General features: G+C 36.8%; 1 protein-coding gene across 4 annotated transcripts in view; it reads right to left on the bottom strand.

The window, feature by feature from the left end:
- The window catches only part of frem3 (Fras1 related extracellular matrix 3), a 35,971-nt gene extending 17,821 nt beyond the window's left edge, over positions 1–18,150 (bottom strand). For all 4 annotated transcript variants that reach the window (XM_046863279.1, XM_046863258.1, XM_046863271.1 and 1 more), the window contains exons 1-3: positions 13,087–18,150; positions 12,842–12,931; positions 84–230 (exon numbers count right to left, since the gene is read on the bottom strand). In XM_046863279.1, coding sequence (XP_046719235.1) covers positions 84–230; positions 12,842–12,931; positions 13,087–18,106 — 5,257 coding nt within the window. In that variant the 5' untranslated portion in view covers positions 18,107–18,150. The remainder of the gene's footprint in view (positions 1–83; positions 231–12,841; positions 12,932–13,086) is intronic.
- Positions 18,151–27,227: the final 9,077 nt, after the last annotated feature.

Genomic DNA, 27,227 nt, shown 5'->3' with positions numbered 1-27,227 from the left:
CCTTAGCATTTTTTGGATAACAATGTCATGAAAGTGACATTTTTACTCTAAACAACACCTTCACATAATTAGTAAATACGTACTGACAAATGATGTCTCTCCTAAATATCCTCTACGCTTGAGTGTCACCTCCAGGAACTTCGCATCCTCGTCTACCAAGTAGTACTCCTTCTCCAGAGAGATCCAGGCCCAGTTTAAGCGGAACGGCTGCGCCTTCAGTTTATTGCCCCCTGTTTGAACATAAATAAGTTATAAAACAGAAAGGAGGCCATTTGTAGCTGTCAACTTATTCATTATTCATTAATCAGTTCCTGGAGGCTATCACAGGAACACTAGGCATGAAGTGAGATGTGGAAGGCCAGTCAATCACAGGGCACCATGCCTACACACATTCACACCTCAGGGACATTTAGAGCTGTTAATCAACTTACTGGCAGAGCGAGGGGAGGAAGAAACAAGAGAACCAAGGAGAAACCCTGGCAGACATTAAGCCAATAAACTATACAAATGGCAACCATAGTATCTCTGTAGTAACTATACCATATAGTAACTATACCATAGCAACCATAGTAGTCACTGTGCTGTTCATGACAATCCAGGTCCGTTAATAAAATTGTATTTGTGTATCACTTGGGCAATGGGGTCAAATAAATACTGAATAAAAACAATTCCTGATGACTTTCCACACTCCACGTAATTTGTACTCAAAATCTTTGGGGTTCTTATTAATCAACTGTTACCCCATGTTGTGGTCCTCAAATTACACTATGATACATCTTTAAAAAAAAAACTGAGTCCTATTCAGAGCCTTATCACTTTTCTACTAATTGCGATTTGGATACTGGTTCAGACTGTCGGGTTGAGAGTGAAGGTCAAAGGACTAAAGTGTGGAACACAAAAGTTAGGAGATTCTGTTATCATCAACTGTGACAACAGCAGCAGGAGCTGTGAGAAGCTCATGTTGACCCTTTGTTTGACTGTTTTTCTCTGCCACACCTTCCTCTGTCCGACCGTCCTCACATATGATTTAAATTTTAGATTCATATTCACTTCTGTGCTTCATTCAAGTTCAATTTTAGTTGAATAATCTCAGCATTGAGGTAGCATGTCGGCAGCTCTGTGTTATGATTGTCAAGCATGTATTTCTCAAATGCATTTTTACAAAAAATCAAAAACAACTTAATAGCACCCCCGAAAAAAAAAAATATTAAAAATTAAAAAGTGATCAAATGAAGACAACAGCAAACAATGAATTCACAGCTCAACTTTTCAATAACAAAAAAAAGTAATAAGAATGTCCTTTATCCTTTAGGAAGCTTCTAGCTTCTAAGACAAATGTAAATGTATTAATTAATAAAGAATGACTGTTTTTTATTTATTGTTTTTTATAATAATTAAGATTGTATTTTTTAATTATATTACTTGATTTTTTTTTTAACCTGAAATTTAGGTTTCCCTAAATTAGTACTCATCATGTACAACTAATGAGCAATTTTAATACAAGCTTTGCCTAAAAAATGCAAAACACTTAAACTAAAACAAACAAAAAAATTATTTCAACCGGTTTCTTTTAGACACTCATTTTAGCAAAAGTCAATGTTTGGAACTTGATGATCTTCAACCATAATGGCATTCTTTAGGCCAGCAGTGATTTCTGTAATTGAAATTTAAATCTGGTCTTAAACTATTGACTATTTCTTTTTTTTTTTTTTTTTTTTTTCAAACTTGTAAACATACAATATCAGGTGATCAATTTATCTTTATGCATTATGCATTTTTTGTGAGATACTGAGATCCATGTCCTTTGACACCATCCTTCCTGATGCTGTTAAACCTGGATTATCTGCCAATTTTTATATTGTGAAAGAATTCCAAAGGACATATTGCATAGCATCAGGGTTTTAGTCAGAAATGAAGGACACATGATTGTCCTGTTTAAATTTCCTGTCTCAATGACTGTTACTTGAACTTTTCAGAGCAAGCATGTAGGTAAGAAGATCCAGTCGGGTCAGCATGAACCCTACTCCGATTTCAAGGAATGTCCTCTACAAGCTGATCTTTTAAGGATATACCAGTATGATCCAATGTACCCTCTTTTACATTTGAAAAGACCATGCGAACAAAGCATCTGGGCAAATAAACTATGGGTGTGTATTGTCTAATCATGGGACATCTACATTCGGTGCAGACCATCCACCTGCATTTGGTGCACCTTGGAACTGGGTGTTCTGCTATGTGACTCTAAAGAAAGAAGATGTAAGCATGGTTGTTGGAGAGAAAAATTGAATGGGGCCTACTCTCTGACTTTCCCATCAAAACAAAAAGCCACAAGTCTTCTGGAGACAAAACAAGTCCTAATAATACTAGATGGAGACCAGCATGCCATAGTCATGGCAAAGTATTTAGTAAGTAAATATCCTGCATTATGCTTTACAAAGAAACCCAGTCATCACCACACTTTCTTCCACTTTCCTCTGCACACTAGCTCAGGAGGCGTCTTAGCATGGAATGGCAGCTCAGGTATCAGATCATATCTGAATAAATAGATTATATATGTTTTTGCCAACTCTGCATCGCCTTAGTGTGATTTACTGCACTTTTACTCTTAAATAAAGGTGGGTTTGTGCAAATATTGTGCACTATTTTACTCCTCTTATTTACATTATCCAACTGTAAGCAGTGAGTTGGCAGCAAGTTACTAAAATATGTGATGCATAAAAAATACAGTCAGGGATCTCTCAGAAATATTCTATATGGACAAAAATTCTGGGACATCAGACTTTTTCAAGCATGTCTTCCCCAAATTGTTACCACAAAGTTGGAGGTCCACAATGTATACAATGGCTTTTGATGCACTAGCATTTTATTTTCTCTTCACTTGAACTAGAAGACTCAAGAACTGTCCCAGCATGACAATACCAGTTATGCACAAGGACAGCTCCATGAAGATATACTTTACATGGGTTGAAGTGGAAGATCTTGAGTGGTCTGCTATAGAGCTCTAATCTCAACTCGATATAACATCTTTGTGATTAACTGACTGGGTTATTATGACCAGGTCTCTTTACCTGACCTCCTTTACCAACACCCTTGTGGCTAAATGAGCACAGATCTCCACAAACACACTCCAAAATCTAGTAGAACATTTTCACAGGAAAGTGGAGGTTATTGTAGTAGCAAATGGGGACTTAATGTGGAATGGGATGTTTAAAAAGCACATATGAATCTCACAAATTTAGTCCAAGTAGTGTATATGTACACAGTTGATAAACGCTATATATTCACTAGTTGATGCTAGTCAGAAAAAGAAAGAAAGAAAGAAAGTAGTAAATATGCCTGCATATATTAAAATGATGACATATCTACAGACAGACGACTAGACACTGCATATAACTACACTTGGGCCATTTTTTTTTTTATTTAATTTGGTTTTAATGGAACATTATATCACCTAACACCAAGTGTTAGATGTCTGCACTCCTGTTTTTGTGTACTTGGGATAATTTTTAAAGAATGTAGCAAAAAGTATTTTCAACCATGGAGACACTGCAGTAATTATCATTTGTATTTGTATGCACTCTTTATATCTAATACGGTGTCTAATTGTTGTCATGTTATGGCAGTAAATGTGACTTTTTTCTTTTTTTTTTGCCCTTGAGGATTCCAGGACTGTGTGCATTCTATTGAACTGTTCGATTTTTACAATAATGCATTAACATTTGACTTAAGTACTGTAGCCATAAAAAAATGGATGGCAGCAGAGTTAAGCTCTGTAAGCATGAGTATGGCTGTTAATTAAAGTTGCTGTTGATCTATGTTTAATTGTGGTAACGTAAAAATAACGAGGCTATAAAACAATTTATTCTCATCGAAAAGACTAGTTAAATCCTTTTTTTATTTTTTTTTATTTTTTTATTTTTTTGAATAGAAACTCGTAGTGCATTTCCAATGTGATAAAGCATACATGGTATGAGAAGAAAATATTTTTAAATCCTTGTTATATAGTAAGGCTATGGTACAAACAGCAGCTTGTTCTAGAGAGAAAACGTTCATGTGGGCAAAGTGCCCAGTGTGAGAACTAGTTGATATTGAGCTTAGCGATTGTGTACCCGAGGATTATCATCTGAACAGCCATCAGACAATGAGCTCTTTTTTCAGTCTGGTATCCGGCACACGGCCTCGTTAGCCCTGCGACATTCCTCTGGCCCTGGATAATAGTACGTTGTCTTCAAGAATATGGACATAGATATCTTACTGTGTGACTCCATTTCTTTGCATAAAAGATATCGTTTAATATACATTGAAGATGGTTAATTATAATGCAAAATGCAATGTATTTAAAAGCTTTCTGAAAATTTTTTTTAGAGAAAATGCTAAAAGGCTTTTTAAATAGCTGAAAGGTGTTAATAGTTGGTCTATAATTAAGAATTCTGTAGTTGATCCACGAGGTGTTAAAAACAGGATCAAATTATGGATATGGATATACATGTCATGACTGTTGACAAAAATGCAGTAGCACACTCCACCAGCTTGATAATATGCAAACACATATTGTAGTCCTCTGACAGCTTTATGGAGTTGTTAATAATTGAGTCTTTTAATTACTCAATTTAAGGTAATTAGAAGATCACGACTGACTGATATTAATGGGTTAACACTGCTCACTCTTGTATTGCATCCATTGCAAATTATTTGCTGTTGAAAAAAATCTATATGGGATGTATTAAGATTTTACAGAGTGATAGAAATAAGCAAATCTGAGGCTTATAGCCATGTCAGGAAATTACCCAGTTTATTTTTCGATGGATAAATGAATGGAAATGAGTTAGATTGTTTGCTCTATCATTTTTTTCGATCTATTTTTTAGCTTAAAAACCTTGAGCAAGAAAGTAAGAGTAAGTAGACTAAACACACTTTGTTCAATTAAAGTAATTAATTACATTTGAATTAAACTTCTCACTATTATTATGTCTGATATTTGGAGGAAACATAGTATGAACCTGTACAAACATTACTCACCACAAATGCAGGTGTCTGTCATTAAGTTTGCCAAATGCTGTAAATGAAAGTATGTGAAATATTTGATTCATTCTTATATCATTGATGAGACCTAATGTTATAACCCTAATAGTTTTACTTGATATATGATTTATTAAACTTTAGCCATCAATGGTACAACTGAAGTTGTACTTGGATGTCTACTTTACAAAATATATCTCAATCTGGCTTCAAATTTGTTGGTAAAAATAAGCTGTAAACTTACGATCGCATACTTGCCAGCGTATTCTCAGCTGTTGAGAGTAGCTTTTTTTGTTAACTACTAAACAGTTTCACACCCAATATGACTGACAGATGTTGTTCGATGGTCACAAAAGCAATGGTGGTCCTGTCTCTGTTCTGACTGGTCACCCTACACCCACACAGGCACTTCCATTTGGCAATGCTTACATTTTCTTCCTTTATTTTTCCTCATACTACACAGACTCCTAATGGTTTTTAGATTTCAGGCAGCATACAATGACAGCTGTACTCTCCTCTGACCTCCCTCACTCTTTCCTTTTGTCAGCCTTTATTTCAAGAATGAAAATAAAACAACAATAACAAGGAACACACCAAGCACTGTCTGGGTGGGCCAAAACCCACTGCCATGGGTTGCTCATGCCTTCTCAATCATGAGAATTTAAATGTGATTTGTATGCGATGAACAGAATCTGAAAGGGTGTTTAGCATTTCTGCTTTAGCGTTTTGTCTCTCTAATGAATGATGAGTCAAAATGTCACTCTGATGTAGTCTGTATATTAAATGTGATGGCTTTGGTCGGTGAATAGAGCCATAAAGTTGTCTTCCTTTAAAAAAAAAAAGGGGTGTCCATAACTCACCAGAACACTGGGAATCTCAGTGAATGCCTCCAGGAGTCTTACAATGTTCCCAAGGTATTTATGAGAGTAAAAACACGAAGAAAGAATGCATGGCTAAGTAACGGCCACATTCTCAATGGCGTACCAAAAAAACAAGCAACAGAAGCCAAACTCCAAAGATAATTTTATGATTTATCATGATTTGATGATGTTTAATGTGTGGAACACATAAAATTGTATATTTTTAATTACCATGTTAGAAGCTGACACATATAGCAGATCCACTGTGATGTTTTTAGACATGCTCATGAAATAGCTATCTGTAAATACCTTGGGTGATATTTGGCCACATGTGCTTTGCTCTGACACTAGCATCTCCAGAGTTGTGCTAATTTAGCATTGCCATATTAACTGTCCTCTGAAAGAGATTTGCCAAGATTCTTAGGATGGCTTCCTGCTGGACCCATTAAACTGAGGGCATGGTTGAGCCGTCATAAAATTTTTTTATATACACAATATACAGTATATTCTGTTATTCTGTATTACAAACACAATGAGGCAACCTTGGGTGTACTACATAAACTGAACAAAGTTAAAAAAAACACACAAAAAAAACCCCCAAGCAGACAGACAAATACACAAATACATGTAATTATTAAAAGATATGTATGTATTTAAGTAAGTATTTATTTGATTGATTTATTAATTATTTAATTTAAATTTCAGTGTTCAAATTGTGTAGCACATTTTACTTTAGTTCACTATATAAAATAACCACAATCCACAAAACAAGCAAACATAAAATAAATAAATAAATAAATAAATTAATTAATAAATAAATGTAATGTGTAAAATTTATTGATTAATTTAATTTATTGATTAATTATTTAATTACAAATTTAAAGTGTTGAAATTATGTAGCGCCTTTCACTTCACACAGTTAATTTCTTTTAACGTCATTGCACATCATTATCATGTAAATGTATAAATATCCATTTTATTTACATATGTTTTTTTTTTTACAAACACTTTATATTGTTTTATTGCTTCTTTAATAAATTTTTATGTGCAATGATTTACAGTCAAATAATTATTATTTTAAGTATATAGAAATTTCTTAAAACCTGACAACATCTATCTAAAGTATACCTTTGCATCTATGAGGTCATAGCGATTGCATTCATGCAATACTATTCGAAACAATGAATGAAATTAAGATTATAATCCATAATGAACACCAATATTTAATTCAAATCAACATTTTCACCAATTAAAATTTATCTATGGTACAGATAGTGTTTATAGTTACTTTCTTTACCTACCAGGACCATTTGCTGATTTACAGGTCCTTCACTAAGTTGCATTAACAACTTTTTAGCTGACATTTTGCAGGCTTTTCATTGCCATAGCTATGAGAGACTACATTTAGGAGGTCAATATTTGCCTCCTGCAGCATGATGCAAGCATATGCAAGAACGTGTGAGTAAGTATGGTGCTATGTATATCTAGTCAGATTGAGAAGGAGGGCAATTATTATTATCCTAGCTTTCTCTTTCCATTTATACTCATCATAGGGCCATGTTAGGTATTCAACACCTAGCCAATTCAAGTCAATGTATGCAGGGCGAGATTATGTCCTGACCCTGAATGAAAAAAAAACCAAACAAACAGACAAACAAACTATTTTTTGTGATAATTGCAACTATGTTGACCATCACTGACCATTATAAAAGTATCTAATTTCCCTACAGGGAAGAGGATGTAAAATAGGATGTTATATTGTCTTAACTTTTCCAGATCATTCTACATTTTCTATATTTACAGTCCCTACTCTCTCTAAACCACCATGAGCTACTAAACCTAAATCCCCATAAGAGGTGTGATCCCCAACCCCTGGTATGATGAATGATGGGTTGACAAGTCGTCCTCGCCTAACATTTAACACCAGCGAGCCAAGGCATTGGTGTTAAAGATGATCCCTCACACCCCCGACTTGGAGAAATATGACCTAAAAGAGCAATCTCAGCATCTTTTCATAGTGCGCATAGCAATAGAGAATGTGAGACAGAATGAAAGCATGTAGGATAGAAAATATAGTATGTGCAGTGAATATGAGAGCAAAACAGAACAGAGCAAAAGAGATGCACCTAAAAGAGCATGCCTCATGACAGAGAGAGAGCGAGAGGGAGAGAGAGAGAGAGAGAGAGAGAGAGAGAGAGAGAGAGAGAGAGAGGGGGTGTATAAATAACTCCAAAGCCATACCTTCTCTCTAAGACTGCTTAAAAAACCCTCCATAAATCTGTATGCTGATGCATAAAGAACGAGGACTGAAGAGGAAGTTCAATGGTCATAAGCAAGGGAGAACATTTAAATCCTTTAGCAGCTGTTGACATGACTGACAGGTCCGATTATGGGGCAGGAAAAGAAACTGCTGTGACCGAGGACATCCTAGTAGCCCATTACATACTTCAAGAAGCCAACAGCATTATTTCCTTTGAATACTGACTTAGTTAAAGGCCAAAAATCTTACAAATAAATATTATGTTAAAAAAACTTTATTTTTACTTGATATTTCTCATTTCTGTCAATCATTATGACTCCACAGCTGTAGAAAACATCGTACACAATAACGCAGTATAATCTAATGCTGCATAACATACAGGTATCTAAAAGAGGAAACTCAATAAACACGATTCTACAAGTGTTTTTTCAGTGCAGCCACAGCTGTACTGTATGCAGACCATTAAATCAAAAGACATAAAAACACATTACTGTATGCCTGCTAGATGACCCTGGAGTCAGAAACTCGCAATCTGATTGGTTAAAGCGACAGCTACTGTATAAGCAACATGGATTTTTACGCTACAAGCATCTTGCTGATCTTGAAGATCTTTCTTTGACCCTGGCAACATGTGATGTGATGGCTGAAATGTGATTGGATAGAAACTCTAACCCAAACTTACACTTAAACTTGAAGCAGTGCATAAAGTATTTAAAATAATTTAATACATACTTGTCGATATATTAAAACCTAATTCAGTTATTCTGATAGTGTTTAGGCAAGCAGAAAAGGCCTTGCTGGCTCTCATGGCCAGCCATTGCTGTAATATGTGACACATGCTTGTAATTCCTGTTAAACATTACGGTAACTGAGCTTGCAACGTTCCACTGTTTTGGGGGATTAACATTAATACAGCACAAACCAACAAATCAGCCAAGATATTTCAATTTTCCTCAAGGTGGAATTGTTCCTTATAAAGACTTGCCTCTAGAAAAGTAGCTAAGTGGTAACTTAAGATGTTGGATAAGTGGATAAGATGTTGATTGGAAGGTTTTGAGTTCAATGATAAGGGAATCTGCCAAAATGCTGTAAATGCAAATGCCTTAGCTGTGATACAACAATGCACTGGTAAAGTAAACTTTCATTATAACTGTAATAAAATCATCTCAGACAAGTGCTCTTACTCTTAGAAGATACCCTTAACTGAGTGAAAGGGAAACCCTGGGGTTATCAACAGATCTGGAACTGGATTTGGGTTACAGGGTTGGTGCAGAGAAGGCTTTGAACATCTCTCCATTACTGGAGGGACACCCATACACACACACACACACGCCTGTCTACTGCATCTTCCTCTCCCAGACTGGGTTAAATGGCTACAGGAGACACAAGTCTTGGCAAAGAAATAGGATCCTGCTTATAACAAGTGATCATATTACAGATTCTGGTGTCAAATCTTACTTTGAAGAGGATATTAAAGATTTGGTGTAACATGGCAAAACAGAGACTGGGCATTCGGGTAGAATATTCAAAACAGAGCATGTTTTGTTTAATTTCTGTGAAAAAAGATCTAAATTTGGTATCTGTATTCTGAGATCCATCAATCTTAGCTGTAACTGAAAGGCACAGAACTAAATCTATGGGAATGCTCAGCTTGCCATTGGCTAGAGCAGAGGTTCCCAAACCTAAATCTTCAGTTCCTGTCAAGAAAATGTGACCTCCAACTCCACTATTTATCTGTCAGTTTCACTCTGTTTTCTATGTTAAAATACTACTACTACTAGTACTACTAATAATAATACACTTTTCTTTTATTTTTTGCTATAATAACTCAATACTACAACTTCTGCTACTACTACTACTACTACTACTACTACTATTACTACTACTACTCAGTGGTGGGCCATCAGGACCAGCAAAGCCTCCTCTGCTGGCCTAAACACTATCAAAAACACTGACCTACATTTACAATCTAAATTCTAATATTTGTTTCATGAAATTGTATTAATTTATTCCCAACAGTTTATTCTCTTCATTTCGTAGCGTTTCTCTTGGCTGCACTGCTTCCAGTACGTGTATGTGGATGTTAGATTTTGTTGTCCAATCTGATTTCAGCCTCTATGTGCTGAGATGTCAATCTAATCTGCCCAGGGCCTTCAGAATCAGTAGTGTTGGCCGATGTAAGTTAACCTATATTAGCAATGGGTCTGTTTCTTTAACCAATTAGATTTCAAATTCGCCTCACAGGGCAGCTAGCTGGCCGAGAATAGCGTCCGCATTTTTCCGTCCTCGGATTGGTTGGTCAGAGTGAAACCGTTACAGCCAAGTTCGGCTAGCAAAACAAGTCTGTAGCACTCTGCACACATTAATACATCAGAGTTAGACTTTTTTACGCCCACAATGGCTGAAGGGGGAAGAGAAATTGATTTGATCTCGGACATACTTAAAAATTCATTTTCAAGAAAAGCTAAACACCATGAGGAGAGGTCGGCCAACTCCGAAGCTAGCTAGCTTGACTAAAACCTATAATTATAGTAGTGAGAATTAATATCCTATTTGGAAATAGAATTTTACCCAGATTTGGTAATAAATGAGAAATAAAGCAGTGAGCCTAGAGCCAGTTATTGTACCTTTTGTATACAAAAATCACAATTAAGGTGCAACAAATAAATGTAATTAGTTGAAACCAACTAATGGCAAAGTGCAGTTTTACAAGACAGGAGAAAGGAAGCTATTCCAGAGGAAGTACTTCACTTGAATTGTTTGTTTTTTATGATGGGAAGATTATATGGTAGGACCACTTGGGCAAGTGTGAACATGAACCATGCACAGGAGGAACTACTTTTACCACTAAACTTGCAAACAGCTGCCTCTATCAATAGATCAGATCATCCAGGCATCGTATGTGATTAGCTCTTGACTCCTTGAATTCTTTAATATCAGATGTTGGCAAAATCTAAATTAGCCACGTTTTTCTTCATAGTTTAAATCTAGTTTTGGATAACACATTTTTAATGCCCTAAACAGCCTCCCTACGTTTGTGACCATAAGACAACTCTCCTTTTTAAACAATGTTGGCTCAAAATCCAGCTTTTTTTTTTTTTCCAGCTGATGGATTGCCAAAGAGACTAAATGCCAAGCCTGGGGTCCATTTTAGTCATCAGAGAATTCCCTTGCGGAGAACAAATGGGTTGAGTTTCAAGCAGAAGACCTCTATTAATATTCTTTCTTACTGGGTAACAAGGCAAAAAAAGAGTGTGCGAAGTAAATTTCACTTCATAACAACCATCATTGTTAATCTATAATATTCAGATATAATATTTCCAAAAATGCATTTACAAATCCACACCACAGTGATGTCTGATGGTTTTTCTAATTTGTATGGTACATTTTCAGTCATCACAGCCACATTACTTGACCATGTGCTGTACTTAGTTGACCATCAAAACACAAATAATGATTTCCTTTTCTTTTCCTTCTCTCATGCATGTATATGATGGGGGTTGGGAAATAGGGGGACTGCCAGTAAGACCTTTATGTCCAAATAGAATGACCACACACACTTCAGAGAAAACCTGACCAAACACAGGTATGCCTTTTTACAGCTGACTGGAATCTCAAACAGTGTCATGACAAACAGAGGTCAAAGTTACTATGAGGTCTTTGTGTTTTCTTTTTCAGTACACAACAATAGTCAAACATCCAAACAACAGTTGGTCTGTTCCCAGGAATATCTGTCCTGAGAATACCTCGGAAGGTCTTGGAAAGTTTATTGGTTGCATTGTGAATAAAACTAAACTAAAAAACCTTGGTTTTTTTTTTTTTTTGCTTTGGTTATGGTTATTTAAAATATTTTTTTTTGTTTGTATTTTCATTTACTATTAATTAGCACAACCTATGTTTTTTACCCTAAACACAAAATATATGTTCAATATGAGTCAGGTCAAAAACATATATTTCAAATTTGGTTTCAGAAAAAGCTAAATTTTCTTATAAAATTAGCTTTCAGGTTTTTATCATATTTCAAGGGAAACTGCAAGGTTTTGTAGCATTACTGCTGTCATTACCAGCCCCATCCCCTCCTATCATCTTTCACATGTGGTCCAGATCCCTGCAATTCCTGTCGATATCATACTGTGGTTGACACTTTTCAAGATTATTCTGTGCTTCAACCTTAAAATAAGATTTATTGAATTAAATAACCATTTAATCTCCATTCAAGACACCAGGATGAGACTTTGTTTTATTTTTTATAAATGAATGTGTAAGAACTCAAATTAATTGATAGAAAGGTTAAAATGATCAAAATTGTAGCTGGAATTTAAAATAAACCTAAGCAAATTGATCCATGACTATGTTTTTCATATGATGTATGAATACATCATAAATATAGTTCAAACACTGCAGTGTGGATTGTATTTCAAAACCTCAGAGCATCACTTACTGAAAAGTTAAAATAGCTGAACTCCCTACTTCTGATATGTTTTACTCCAGATTTTAAACACACAAACTTACCAAATAAGAACGAAATATGCAGAATAATTCAGTGATAATAAACAAACTGTCAAAGATTCAACATTTATCAAAGTCATATAACATTTAACATTAAAAATGGTGTAACGTATGCGACTAAATAAACCTTAAAAACTTGACCATGCAGATGTTTAAAACGTATCTATTAGAAGAAAAGACAAAATATTCTTACCATTGTCTTCCACAATGAAGTAGAAAATATCACTTGTGGCATTGGAATCATCAAGTAACACATAGCAGATCTTCATGTCATCAATATCAGCTATTAAAGACAAAACATTTGACATAAATCTGTCAGTAAGCTAGTTTGCATACAGCTTTTTGTATAATTTTGTAGACGTAAAATATGGTTTCTTTCATAAAATAATAGACCTAACAAAATAATATGCTGTGTAGTACAGATAGTACAGTTTTTACCTTGTGAGAAGGTCTTGATGCTGTCATTTCCCAGAGCAGTATTCATGATGAAGCCATGCAGTGGGGCCTCAGACACTGAATATTTTAAAACTTTGTTTGGACTATCTCTGTCCTCAGCCTTCAGAGCTTTGCTGGTAATTAAAAATCCCAGATGCCCAGTATGAAGAACCCTCAGAGTTGATGCAGCTTTGTTGACAACAATTTGAGGCATGCCATTGTCCACTGTGTTAATCTGGATAGTCATCATCTGAGGCTTACGTGTCTCATAGACTGTATCCGGGAAAACATAAAAGTCTGTGTGAGTTCCATCTGTAACAGTGAAGGAGAAGCTGTCCTCATTGGTTTCAGTGCCATCATGCTTATAACTAATTAGGTTCTCATTTAGGTCTTGCTTGGTGAAAGTTGTAACAACCTGAGTCCAATTATACAGTAGTTGACCATGCACTGGCACTTGGGTGACCACAAAACGCAGTAGATGGTCGGGAGTGTCACGGTCCTCCACAGTCAACTCAAAAGGTGTAATAAGTTTTGTTTCACCCTCTTCCATCACCAGCTTGTTAATAGTCAGGACTGGTTTTTTATTGTCCACGTCAGTGATCGACACCCGGAAAGTGCGGAACACTGGATTGTAACCATCAGTAACTTCAAACTCAAAGCTGTCCATCTTCACTTCATCGTCAGATGTGTGAATGTAGTAGATTTTGTTACCAGCCAGTTGCAATTGGGTGAAGGTGGATATGGGTACACCAGGATGGTCAGTGCTTTCTAAGTGACCCCTGCTAGGAGCACGTGTGATGGTAAAACTAAGGTATTCATCAGGACTATTAATGTCTGTTGTGCTGAGGAGGTCTGTGGTAAGGGTTACTTTGCCTCCTTCTTTGAGGGTCACACCTTTGTTGATGACATCAGGGAAGACCATATCAATACTGCCAATGTTTATATAAAAGTAGCGGTCAATAAGAGGGTTGATACCATCACTGACATCAAACTTCAGTAGATCACGAATTCCTTCTTGACCAGTGTGGACATACTGAATGAGCTGTTTATCAATTTCATCTTGCGTGAAATTCATTCCAATGCTGATGTTGCCAATGACATCTCCATGCTTAGTAATTCTCTGAAGGTAACCTTGCCCAGGACCATAACGTACAATGTAAGTAAGATCTTTGTCTATAGAGTCCAGATCAGTGGCTTTGAGGACTCTATTGCTTATCACTTTAGTTTCTCCAATTTCAACCTCTAGTCCATCATTGATAGTCATTCTTGGGGTCTCATCATCAATAGGAATGACCATTATCAGAACCTTCTCTTCAACGGTGTGTTTCCCATCAGTGAGTCTTATTTCAAAACTATCCTCTTTGGTTTCTGAGTCATCGTGTTCATAAACAATATTAGATGCCTCTTTGATTTGTTCCAAGGTAAATCTCACTACAGGGGTACTTCCGGTACTTAACTGCTGGACAATGTTACCATGTTTTGGATTCTTGATGATTTCAAACTCTAATTCATCACCTGGAATATCAGCATCTGCAGCATTCAAAATTGGAGTGTCTATGACTAAGCTCATGCCTTCCATGACTACAAACTCACGAATAAATATTTCTGGCTTCTCATCATTGGCAGGGATGATGACAATAGGGAAAAAGTGCCTCTCTGAAAAGTTAATGCCATCAGAGCAGTGAAAAGTAAACCTGTCTTCCACAGGTTCTACACCTTTATGAATGCTTTGAACATAGTAGATATGGCTGAGGCTAACATCTTTAATGCTAAAGGCAGTGATGGCAGTGCCTGCCCTTGACTTTTCTGAACCAGGGGCTGGAGAAATGTTCTCCACATAGCCAGATGTTGATTGGACTATTATAGTGCAGAGGATATCATCGTTATCTGTGTCAATATCCTCAGCTCCAAAGTGCTCTAGTGTAATAACATTTTTTTCTCCCTCCACCACCACAAACTGGGACCCAACACTAACAATCGGGGCAACACTGTCAACAGGAAGGATGGTGACATGTACACGAACTCCTTGAACTTTGTTACCACCTACCACCCACTCATCTGACAAGTCTGAGATGGTAAGGTTGAAAGAATCATGTTCCTTAATGGGTCCAATCTCGCCACTTGTATGAGCATAGACAACAACCCCATTGATAATGTCTTGCTGAGTAAAGCGTTCCGCAGGAGCACCATTCACAATGATCTCTCCTAATCTCGGAGGCTCCTCCACGATAAATGTCAGCATTAGATCATCTGTGTCCTCATCCTGGCCCTGAATGACATTGCTTGTGATCTCTGTAGCTCCATTCTCAAGAACATCAATCGAAGCACCTAAAAGACCTGCTGGTAGCATAATAGTTGGGCTCTCATCATCAACTGGCTTGATATTGATTTTAATGATAATGGGCACTTCGTGAAAACCATCACTAACATCGATTTTGATGATGTCACTGAGAGATTCTTCACCACCATGGATGTAGGTCAGCCGACCACTTTCAATATCTTCTAAAATAAAGGTCTCACCGTTAGACATGTCAATTCCTAAATACTGTAGCTGGCCATATCTGGGAATCTGGATCACTTTAAAGATAATATTCTCATCCTCTGTGTCCTGATCAGATGCATTCAGTTCGTTCTTGGTTATTATGTAGGTACTTCTCTCCAGCACAGTAAAACCAGTATTAGTAATTACAGGAGGTTTATTGTCAACCGGCTGCAAAAAGATTGTAAATAAACCATTGACTGAGTTACCAGCAGTGTCCTCAACTACAAAGGTGAACTGAACCACTTTGGGAGTAATCCCCAGTTCCTGGTCAGGGGGTTTGTATGCTATTTTATGGTGATTTACCTGAGCTTGAGTAAACTCAGTAATAACAGTGCCAGGACTGTCAGTAAGTACAATGGCTCCAAGAGGCACTGGATTGTTTTCATCTGTATCTGTTGGGGGCTTAATGATGGTATACTTAAGATCTCTGTCATCACAGTCCAAGTCTGTGTAGCGTAAAAACTTCTTTCTAAAAAATGTCAATTCATATTCTTTAACTGTCATGTGCAGAACAGTGTCTGGGTAAAGAGTTGGTGGTATGTCATCTACTGGATGGATTTTAATGGTGAACGTGTGTTCTCCTGATTGGTTTGGGGGGTCGTTATCATCCTGAACTCTGAAGACAAAGTGGTCAGTGACAGTAGTGGTGCTGTGTGGACCTTTGTGGCGGTAAAACAGTTTTCCATCAAGAATATCCTGCTGGGACCATTCGGTCACCACCTGTTCAAACATTTCATCTGTCCCACTAAACTTCCAAGTAGAAGCATCTGCAGGGGGCTCTACTTGTCGGAGGAGCAGCTCACCAATGGCTGAATAAGGCTCCTCCAGTATAAACTTAATGGTCGAATCCTCAGAGTCTATATCAGTAGCACTCAAAATAAATGGTGAAATTTGCATCATTTCATTCTTGAACAGCACAATACCAGTGTTAGCATTAATGATGGGAGGCTCATCATCAGTAGGTGCGATTGTAATGGGAAACAGAAACTCCACGTCATTTTTTCCATCTGTCATTCTAAATATGATATTGTCACTGTAAGTATCACTTCCATCGTGTTGGTAAATCACAATTCCAGAATCTAGGTCCGATGGTGTGAAGAATTTTCGAGGAGATCCTAACACTGTCAGCTCGCCATGTTTTAAGCCATCAAGTACAGTAATCTTTACCTCTTCCAGGTTGTCCTCATCACTGATTTCAAGATTCTGAGAACTAGTAAGAGGCCTTGACTGACCCTCAAACAATAACTGGCCAGTGTTCTTGGTTGCCACTGGGGCTAAAGTGTTCATTGGTTTCACGACGATCATAAATGCAAAGGTATCAGACACAGCCCCATCTGTATCAACTACCTCAAATTCAATTTGAAAAATCTTTTCTACATCTGAATCTTCAGATGGAGGTTTATAGGCAATTTTCAGATCTTTTACATCTCTTTGATAAAACGAAGTGATTGGCAAATTGTGATTGTCTGTGCTGATAATATATCCCTGCTCAGGGCCCAGAGGAGATGTTATGTTAAAGATTAAATCATCAGGAACAGATTCTACATCCTCAGCTGCCAGCATATCAGATGTTATGGCAGTCATTACAAACTGATCTACCTCCATCATCATCATCGCTGTAAAGCTGGCTTTTGGAGGGGTGTTTTCAACACCTTCTTTGATTCGGACCATGATCTGGAAGTGCTCTTGTTGGATAGTATTACCATCATTATCTTGAACTTCCACCATCATTGGTATGTAATCTCTGTTAGGAGATTTGGTAGTAGCAGTATGCTGGTATCTTATACCTTTTTTGACAAACTCATCACAGTCAATCATCTGTCCGTTAACAGAGTTGTCTGAAAGCATGCCATACCTTGGAAGTCCACCTGTTCCTACCAGTGTGGCCACTTTGCATTTCGTCACATCATCCTCAAAAGCAAACTCCAAGCCCTTTTTATCAATAGGGTTGCTTTGACCATTAAGCTTTTCCACCACAAGAGGCATGTTACGAGTTAAGATCTCCAGCTGCTGGAAGACAACCTCTACTTCTAGCATGAAAGGAATAACTACAGTGTCTGTATGGGAGTCATACCTTAACTGTAGCTTCACCTGGTCCTTGCTTGGACTCCGTGATCCAAAATGAATGTATTTAACGTCCTTATCTCCAAACTCACATGGAAATTTCTTAGGAGTCAGCATTCCAGGTCTCTGTGCCAGTGGGTCATTGTCTAGTACTGTGATGTGGCAACGATCTCCTGGTTTCACTTCACTGACAAGGTCATTGATAGGATCCAAATAAACAGAGCGTCCAAAAGGAACTCTAATCCCATTGTTCGCCACCAAGATGTTTTCAGCATTAGGTCCAGATTGGTGCCTGTAATGGAAAGCTGAATCAAAAGGATCTGCTTGCACTGCGCACAAGCAAAGACCTAATACAAGGAGGCACGTCAGAAGAGTCTGTGCACCACAAAATCTTGTCCTTTGCAGACAACCAGCCATGATCAGAGCTAGTTGCACTGCAGTCTTGAAAGTGACTTGCCAAAATAGACCTGTTTTGCACTCCAGCTAGAGGTCGCTAAGAAAATGTCCTCTTTCAAATCCACAGTCAAACTCAGACTGTGCTTTCCCAGTGGTGTCCCTCTTCTCTCTCTGTCTCACTCTCCTTCTGCACTTACTCATTCATTCACACAGCACAAGTGAACTCCTCCTGCTGAAGCAATGCAGGTAATACTTAAGCAGAAACACAGTGACAGCACAAGACTCCACCCTCAGAACAACCTCTCCTATGACTAAGTTAAGGCAGCAACTTTGAAAGCCCCCCTCAGTATGGCATTCACCCCCACCCACCACTGCCCTTCTCCAGAGACAGGGATTTAAAGGGATTTCATATCCTTTGAAGCAGCAACTATTAAAGACTGTTTGTGATGCACATAGAAAAGTACTTCATTTGTGCATTTTGTATTTATAGTCAAGGGGGAAATCTGTGTTGTTTCAAATCATAGCAAGATACAGTGCAGAACATGTCAGCAGATCTTTCTGTTCTTTGTAAGCTAAATTTATTTAAACACAAAAATTTAAAATTTAATAAGTCTCCAATTTTACCAGTGTTACATTCTCTTATGTAAATATAATATCATTTAGGTTTATAACAAAACAGTGTTGAAATCAAAAATCTATTTAGTTTATTGAATTTTTTAATCCTGGAACACTTATGTTTAGGTCAAATTTAAACAAGAGAAAAACATTGTCAATGCTTTGTAAGAGAAAAAAAGGTAGACGTTTTCATCAAGTTTTCAAAATAGAGGGTTTATGGTTTATGTTTAACAAACCCTGCTGTTGACTATGGCTTGTTTTATTTATGTGTAAGTATTACGAGGTGATATCAAAAAGTTGTGAGATTAACAGTGCTAATGGGTGCTTCTGACCACGTGCATTACCACATCTGAGATTTCATCATGGACAGCAAGTTAGGACAAAGACTAAACGTGAAATTCTGCGTGAAACCGAGAAAAACTGCCAGGGAGATGTTTGAAATAATATGCGTGTGACATACGGCGATGCTGCAACGAGTAATTCGAGGTGTTTTGAATGCCACGTGTGCTGGAAGAGGAAAGATCAGGAAAACCTTCAACGAGCTCAGCCTGTGAAAATTTCGAAACCATTCAGCAACTTGTGTATGATGATTGTCGGAGATAAATAAAAATTATCTTATTCCATACACACAGGACTCTCCAGATTGGGCTCTTGTGAATTTCACCTTCTTCTCGAAAAAGAAGATCTAGTTCAAAGGTCAGTGTTTTGACACAATTGCATAAGATCCAGCGTGAATCGCAGAGGTGCTTGACACACTTCGAAAAGAAGACTTCCACGACATATTCCAGAAGTGGCAGGAATGCTGGGAGCGCTGTATTGTGCAAGGGGACAGTATTGAAGGTGATCGTGTGTAAACATAGATAAATAAAGTACTTTCTTGTAAACAGAGTTGCAAAACCTTTTTCTACCATCTCATATATTTATTATTATAGTATTTATATAGTATTTATATGTATATTTTGATTTATTACAAAGATATTTGGGACCTTTTGTGTTTTTTATCAGCGGTGCTACTAATGTGCTTTAAAACATTAATTTTAACTCTACTGATGCGGCAAGTCTCAAAATCTGCTGTTAATGCAAACATTCAGCAAATAAAACCGTCCGTGTTGAAACATAGCAAAAGTTTCATTTGGTGTCGATTTACGTAATTTAAAACACCACAATTACTTTAAAACATTTACAAGAGTATTTTTACGAGCCGCCCTCCCATCTGAAAATGTAAACAGGCTTGTTTGCTTGAGCAACTGGCTCAGTGCAAAGAAAGAGAATGAATAGGAACCTGGCATTTCTATGTGTATAATAGACATGTACAAGTTCTTTGAAACACATCTATGACTTTTGAAACATGTCTAGTCTTCATGCTCTGTGTTGAGTTTGGTTTCACTGTGCGATTAAATTGCAATTAATCTTGAGTTAACTCATGACAATCATGCAATTAATCACAATTAAATATTTTAATAGATTGACAGCATTGATTTTATATATACAGTACAGACCAAAAGTTTGGACACACCTTCTCATTCAAAGAGTTTTCTTTATTTTCATGACTATGAAAATTGTAGAGTCACACTGAAGGCATCAAGGGCTATTTGACCAAGAAGGAGAGTGATGGGGTGCTGCGCCAGATGACCTGGCCTCCACAGTCACCGGACCTGAACCCAATCGAGATGGTTTAGGGGTGAGCTGGACCGCAGAGTGAAGTCAAAAGGGCCAACAAGTGCCAAGCATCTCTCGGGGAACTCCTTCAAGACTGTTGGAAGACCATTTCAGATGAATACCTCTTGAAGCTCATCAAGAGAATGCCAAGAGTGTGCAAAGCAGTAATCAAAGCAAAAGGTTGCTACTTGGAAGAACCTAGAATATGACATTTTTCAGTTGTTTCACACTTTTTTGTTATGTATATAATTCCATATATAATTCCACATGTGTTAATTCATAGTTTTGATGCCTTCAGTGTGAATCTACAATTTTCATAGTCATGAAAATAAAGAAAAGTCTTTGAATGAGAAGGTGTGTCCAAACTTTTGGTCTGTACTGTATATATATATATATATATATATATATATACTGTATATACACATACATACATATACATATATACATACGTATATTAGTCGCAGTTAAGTAGCACTGACATCCTGCCACTTTTCACTATTGTCTTTCTGGTATTTATTAGTAAGTTGATATGATACTAATTAGTCAATAAGGGTGTGAGACTGTGCTGTAAGTGAAGAAAGCTAGGCAGATTGTTTCATGTGTTTATGTCATGCGAGGTCACCCAGTGGGGACATGTCAGTCTCGCAGCTCTCACAAATATGCTCAGCTGGCGGCAGCTGATAGCACAGGTGGACAAGAAGACCAAGGTACAGTAGATGACTGACATATAGAGACAATTTACATGGAAAAATACATTTAAGGAGAGTTTAAGTATATTGCTGCCCTGGCTTGTCACCACTTTTCTCTTCAGAGAGAAGCCTCACCTAAAATCAATCCAAAGTTATTCTGACTGGTCACCTTTATCAAGTGATGGAACATTTCTAGTGGGATAAATGTGGTCTGAATGTGGACTCACTGAATGTTTGATGAGTATTATTTGTGTTGTAGCCTTCAGATATAAAAATGATCGCAACCCAATTTCATACATAGGGAAAATATTTAAATAGTTTGTATTATCATCTTCTTCATCTGAATATCTTTTTGGAGGAACACTACTCACTGCTTTGATACAATCCAGAGACTTGTAGAGTGGCCATTGTAAACAGAAAGAAGTAGCTTTAATTTGTGGCTTTATACTGTATATTAAATACAATTGATATTTTTTTCGGCATATCCCAATCAGTTAGCAGAGCACAGAGTCAGCCATGGTACATTGCCCCTGGAGTGAAGAGGGTCAAAGGCCTTGCTCAAGAGCACAACAGTGGCAGCTTGGCAGTCCTCGACCTTATGAGCAGTAACTCAGTGCCTCAGCCACTGAATCAGCACAGTCACAACACATAAATCACATCTAACATCTTTAGCTGGAGGTAAAGCATATTTTCCCCTTAGATTCAAAGATTATAAGTGAGTAAAAGCGAGTTTTTGGGCTGTAAAACAGTTAATACTTATTTAATTTTCTGTATGTACTATATAGTGATGTTCAGCATGCATCACATAGAAAAATATTGTGAATCATGTCACACATTATTGTTCAACCACATGGCGTCAGCACGTTTGACCAGGTTCAGAGTAACCTGAACAAACCTGCTACCCTCTTTAACAAAATACCTCTCATATCATTTTATTCCTAGAAAGTCCAAATATATCCTTTGCGGTTGCTGTCACTGGGGATGAGATTTAAATATGTGCAGTGCCTAAAAATGGAAATCCTGTATTGCTGTCAGGACAGAAAAGACTTTATCCCATAACATGACATATGATCTAGAACACCAATACAAGCCCCCAGCATCCAGAGCAGCCAAGGACAACTGTTCATCCATCTGTATTGGAAATATGCACATTTAAAAAAAGCATGCAAAAGACCTTCTTCTTCCGTCATTTTGATATGATGTGACCCTGTGTGAAGATAGCACGCTAAGAATTGGGCTAGATATTTGAGATTATATTCACTGACATACGGTGAATGGAAACCTAATGGCCACATCAAGATAAAAATACACTCTTTCCATTTATGGAGCAGTGTTTCAAACGGACAAGGCACATGAGGCCAGACTCACAAATGTATATTATTTTTTATAAATGTATATTCATGAAAACTAATTATTTAAATACATCTAAAGTACATTATAATAATAATAAAATTCTAAACCTAGACGAAAGTTTGTAAGAGTTTTGAGTTTCCAACATTTTGGATAGTAAATTAACAACAAAGAAAACCAAGCAAACATTTTGTAATAATTTTGAAATAAAATCTTACATTTTATAAATATTATTTATATATTAATAAAACATTTTAATGCTTATATTAGCTTTAATTAGCTTGCATTGTTTTATTGTTTCATTGTTTTATTGTTTCATTGTTTTCGATGCCTTAAATCATTTGAGTTGCTCTCTTGAAATTGATTTTCTTGTTAATCATCTGTTACTGAATAAAAATGTGGACATATTGCAGATTCTTATGCAATCTGAAAAGCTACGACTATACATTATGCATAGGTTAATTATTAACACAACCAAACAATGTGGAACGTGAAGCATGATCATATGATGCCATTGGGTAGAAATAAATGGTACTCCATTTATTCTAGTGCATGATTGGGACTACTCCATTCTGTTCTTAGCAGCACTTGTGAAAGCCCCCCTGTTAGCATAGTCAGAATACCCAGAATGCTTTTGGAGTTCAGTGCATCTATTTTGCTACTTTGCTAAAATAAACTTCGGTGTACTCATTACTTATGACCGGTCAACCTCCTAATGTGGGCACACAGGCCTACTGCTAATCTCCTGCACTACAGAGTGTGCATCCTCTAGCTTTTTGTTTAATATTTAATCTAGGATTTAAAAAAAAAGTTTTGTGAACACTTTACTGTAAGTTGCTTTCGCACTTGGATTTTTTTTTTCTACAGGAACATGCTAGCTGGAGGGTATTTAGTGCTCCTATGGAAACAACAAACAAACAAACCAAAAACTGTGACTATATTAATTATTATTGTATACTTTTTTCATTAATGCAAAACAAAAAAAAGAGGATTTGAGCTGCTTGTGTGATGTCACATTATAAACCAGTGAATATCCCAAAAATACATAATACGTGTATTTTTGTAACATGGTATACATTGCATATTTATAATATAGTCAATGAACTGTCTGATTTTCTTACTAAGACACATTTTTTTGTTTGACTTCTTTTATAAAAGATAATCTTTATCTCAACTTTTACTCCATTGCGATAGATAAAAGCATTGTCTGCAGAAGTGCTTCATAAAATCGCCCCCATTCCGTGGGCCTTACAGGCACTTCCAATAGGATTACATGCCAAGTGTGAAAGCTGCAGGAAATCCTATAGGGAAATGACACAATGCCAATGTATTCCAAATTATAAATAGAATATGTTACATACAATATATTACAGCTGTCGGAATTGTCGTTAGAAATATTTCTCGTTGGACACTTTGAATAAGTTGAAGGCACAGTTTTGATACTAAATAGACTGGACTTGGAAACTGAATCTGTAAATTTGAGTTTAAATTTTTAGCCATTCAAACGTTGCCTTTTTCAGGACCACCATCAGCCAGACTTGGTCCTGGGTCTAGGGGGAAGTTCTCAAACTCTAAACTTATCAAAAGTCTAATGCACTAAACACATCAAGCCAAAAATAGTCTGAAGATAAAAGCTTGTGCTGATGTTTTTAAAATAAAAAAATCCATTGGATCTTTTTTTTTTTGCATTAAATAATCATTTGGATCACAAATTTTATTTAAAAAATGAAGAAAAAAATCCTTGCTGTGGAAGTGAAACGATCTACCCATGAGTCATCTAAGAGGAGCTTTAAGGTCCATATAGTTGCGATGAAGTATGGCTGTAGTGCCTCCAGCTGCAGAGATCAGTCATGCATACGTGTCATTGTCTTGCCTGATGATAAAAAGAAAAATCTCTAACCCCGGTGAACCCCTATCCCCTGCAGTTATTTCACAAGTATGCTAATATGCACGTCATTTAGTCAATGCAGTCATGGTGGATGGTGATATTGCCAGCTATGGTCAAATGAACATGCATGTCAAGCTTGTTGAAAGCTGAATGTCTGCCATTCAACACTTGTCACTTCTATGAACATTAAAAAAATTCCCTAAAGACCTTAAGGTGGCCATATAGAGTCTTTCTTAGTTTACATGAGTATGCTATTTGTGTTTTAGATTGAGAAATGCAAGAATGAAAATGAGAACGATATGCAGGCTACATTGTTCTTGAAGTATTAAGCTGCAGTTGATATGAAATAAAACATTCAAGGACACATTGTGGATTGTTTTTCCATAACAGCATGTCCTGAAGTGTTTTCATTCCACTTTTTTACTACTGCAATTTGACAACAGCTCACACTTCGCTGTCCTGAAGACTTTCTTGGGATGAAAACCCTAAAGACTCCATTAACTCCATAGTCCATAAACTCCTTCATTCTCCTAAGCCTCATCAATTTCAGGAACCCAGCTGTGTAATAAAACTGTTTGTTGATGAACCAAAAAAAGTAATGTTACTATGATACATTCATATAGTATCTCATGTTTCATTTCTCATCTGACATTAAGAGCAACTGTTATATTATAGCAGGTAGTTGATAAACTGTTTTTCTATAAATCCAAACCCAGGGCCTATGAGATACAGCACTGCTAGGTAATAAACATAGCATAAAGTGAGAAATGCCTTTTTACATAAGTCACATAGCATCAACATTTTTGGTAACTCCAGTGCCACATTGGCCATGGTATTTTCCCAGCTCACGCTTTGACAATTTTGGTTGCCATGGCACACTTAATATTAAACTCTGATTACTGGCAACTATTTTTGTATAAATAGTCTTAGAATGGTTATGGACAGGCGGGAACCATGCTCTGAATGTCAGACCGGGGCAAGGCTTTACTGCCCCACTCCCTGAAAGCCTCAGCAACGTCACTAACACATCAGCTTACACCTCTCACTGCTTAGAATAACTCTCCCCCATTAAGGAGGGCAACACTTTCTCTTTGCTTTCGCACTTTGCAGCATCCGAACCATTCGCCACTGTAAATATACACACTGTATAAATAGAGGATCCTGGGATTCTTTACCCATTTGGATCAAGAGGCTGGAGAGCTAGGAAAATTCTGCCTGTGCCAGCATGCTGGCACCGATCTCTCTGTGCTGTGGTCTTCTCTTGCATACCTCCGCTACCTCCACCCTTCTTTTCTCACCGCTTATCCAGAGTCATAAGTCCCTGGTCACTCACGAACACTCAAGTCTTCTGTTGGATCAAGTTGTTTGCATGTGGGATCAGGCTACTTGGGTGTTTTCATCACCAGATTTAATGTGGAGTCAAGTAGGAACCAGAGCGCTAATATAACAACTTGGTAGAATGGAATTTTTTCTATAACAAGTTATCGTATTGGCCTATTCCACAAAGACGCTGAATTTTTGATTAGTCAGAAATTGGTGATAAGATTTTCATGGCAGTAATTATGACCTGTTCTGGTGCTGGTTGTAATTCAAATCACATGTCTATCCAATCCTTTCTTTCTAAAATGTTTTCATTTCTCTACGTATGTTGGACAGGCTCAGACTAAACCTGATAATAATGCTTTAATATGTGAAGGTTTCTTTAAGAAAAAGATATTTATCAGTTTTTTTTTTCCAGGGAGGGAAAAAACTTTAATAGAGATAACGAGAGAAAAGAAAGGCTAGTGAGGTAGCAAGTACACTAAATAGACAAATGTTTGAGGAAATCTAACAAGAAGCACATAAGATTGGTTTGTTCTTTTTAACCATCCCATTCAACATTGAGTCTTCATTAGCAGTTAGAAAAACCTCCATTTTTTTTTCACTAGATTTCAGAGTGTGCTTGTGGAGATTTGCTCACAAGGAAGGGCATGAGAAAAGTCAGGTACTGATGTAGGGCCTGGGATACATTCATTCTAACTCATCAGGTGTTCTGGGCAGAACTTTATACAGTATGAAGCCACTTATGATCTTTCACTCCAAACAAACGTACAATTTTGGATCTCCTAAAAAAAGTATGTTCACCATGTTAATAAAAAATATAAATGATGAAAGCATCTAAACAATTTGAGATGTACAGTTATTCGATAATATTCAAGGGTGGCGTGTAAAATGGTGTCAGATGACATCAGAACTTGAATTGATCATCAGAATTGATCATTTTCCTATAAAAGCAAACCACCAGCTTAAGTTGTTGCTCATTCTGTTCTTCTGCTGCATTGTCTTCGTTCATTATTTATTCTATACGTTCATTTTCACATTAAAAATGACTATACCTAAATCTTTTAGTTTAAATCTCTTTCTCTCCACAGCATGATGTGCAATATGATCAGGTGTACTTAGATTGGAATTTACAGTGGCAGCTAATTCCTGTCTTTTAGCGCTTGATGTTGAGAGAGTGTGCTTGCACCTGGCGTTTATGTTGGGTGTTGGACAGAGAAAAAAACGGAAAGCATTTAAAGACACACAAATAAACTGTGAGAGACATAATGTGTGTGTGTAAGAGAGAGATAATCAGATGCTACTACCTATTTTGTTTTACCTGAGCATCACACTGACTAAACCATGCTAGTAAGCAAGCCACAATAAATTCATATATTCTGAAAAATCCACTACAATTTCTATTCACTACTTCCTATTTGCACATATCTGTAAATACATTCCTGTATATTTTGCATGCCATCATAAATGTACATTGTGTTAAAGTCTTTCCTTTAAAAAAAAAAATGACTATATGTCTATAGGCAATAAAACCAAATCTGAATGATTAAACCATATATAATTTATTGATGTGTAATCCCTTTTGACATCTAACACCAAGATTATGTTTTAACTCAGTCTT

The sequence above is a fragment of the Silurus meridionalis genome, chromosome 2, assembly GCF_014805685.1.
Source record: "Silurus meridionalis isolate SWU-2019-XX chromosome 2, ASM1480568v1, whole genome shotgun sequence".
Classification (NCBI taxonomy): domain Eukaryota; kingdom Metazoa; phylum Chordata; class Actinopteri; order Siluriformes; family Siluridae; genus Silurus; species Silurus meridionalis.
This window is presented reverse-complemented; position numbering and strand designations above follow the sequence as displayed.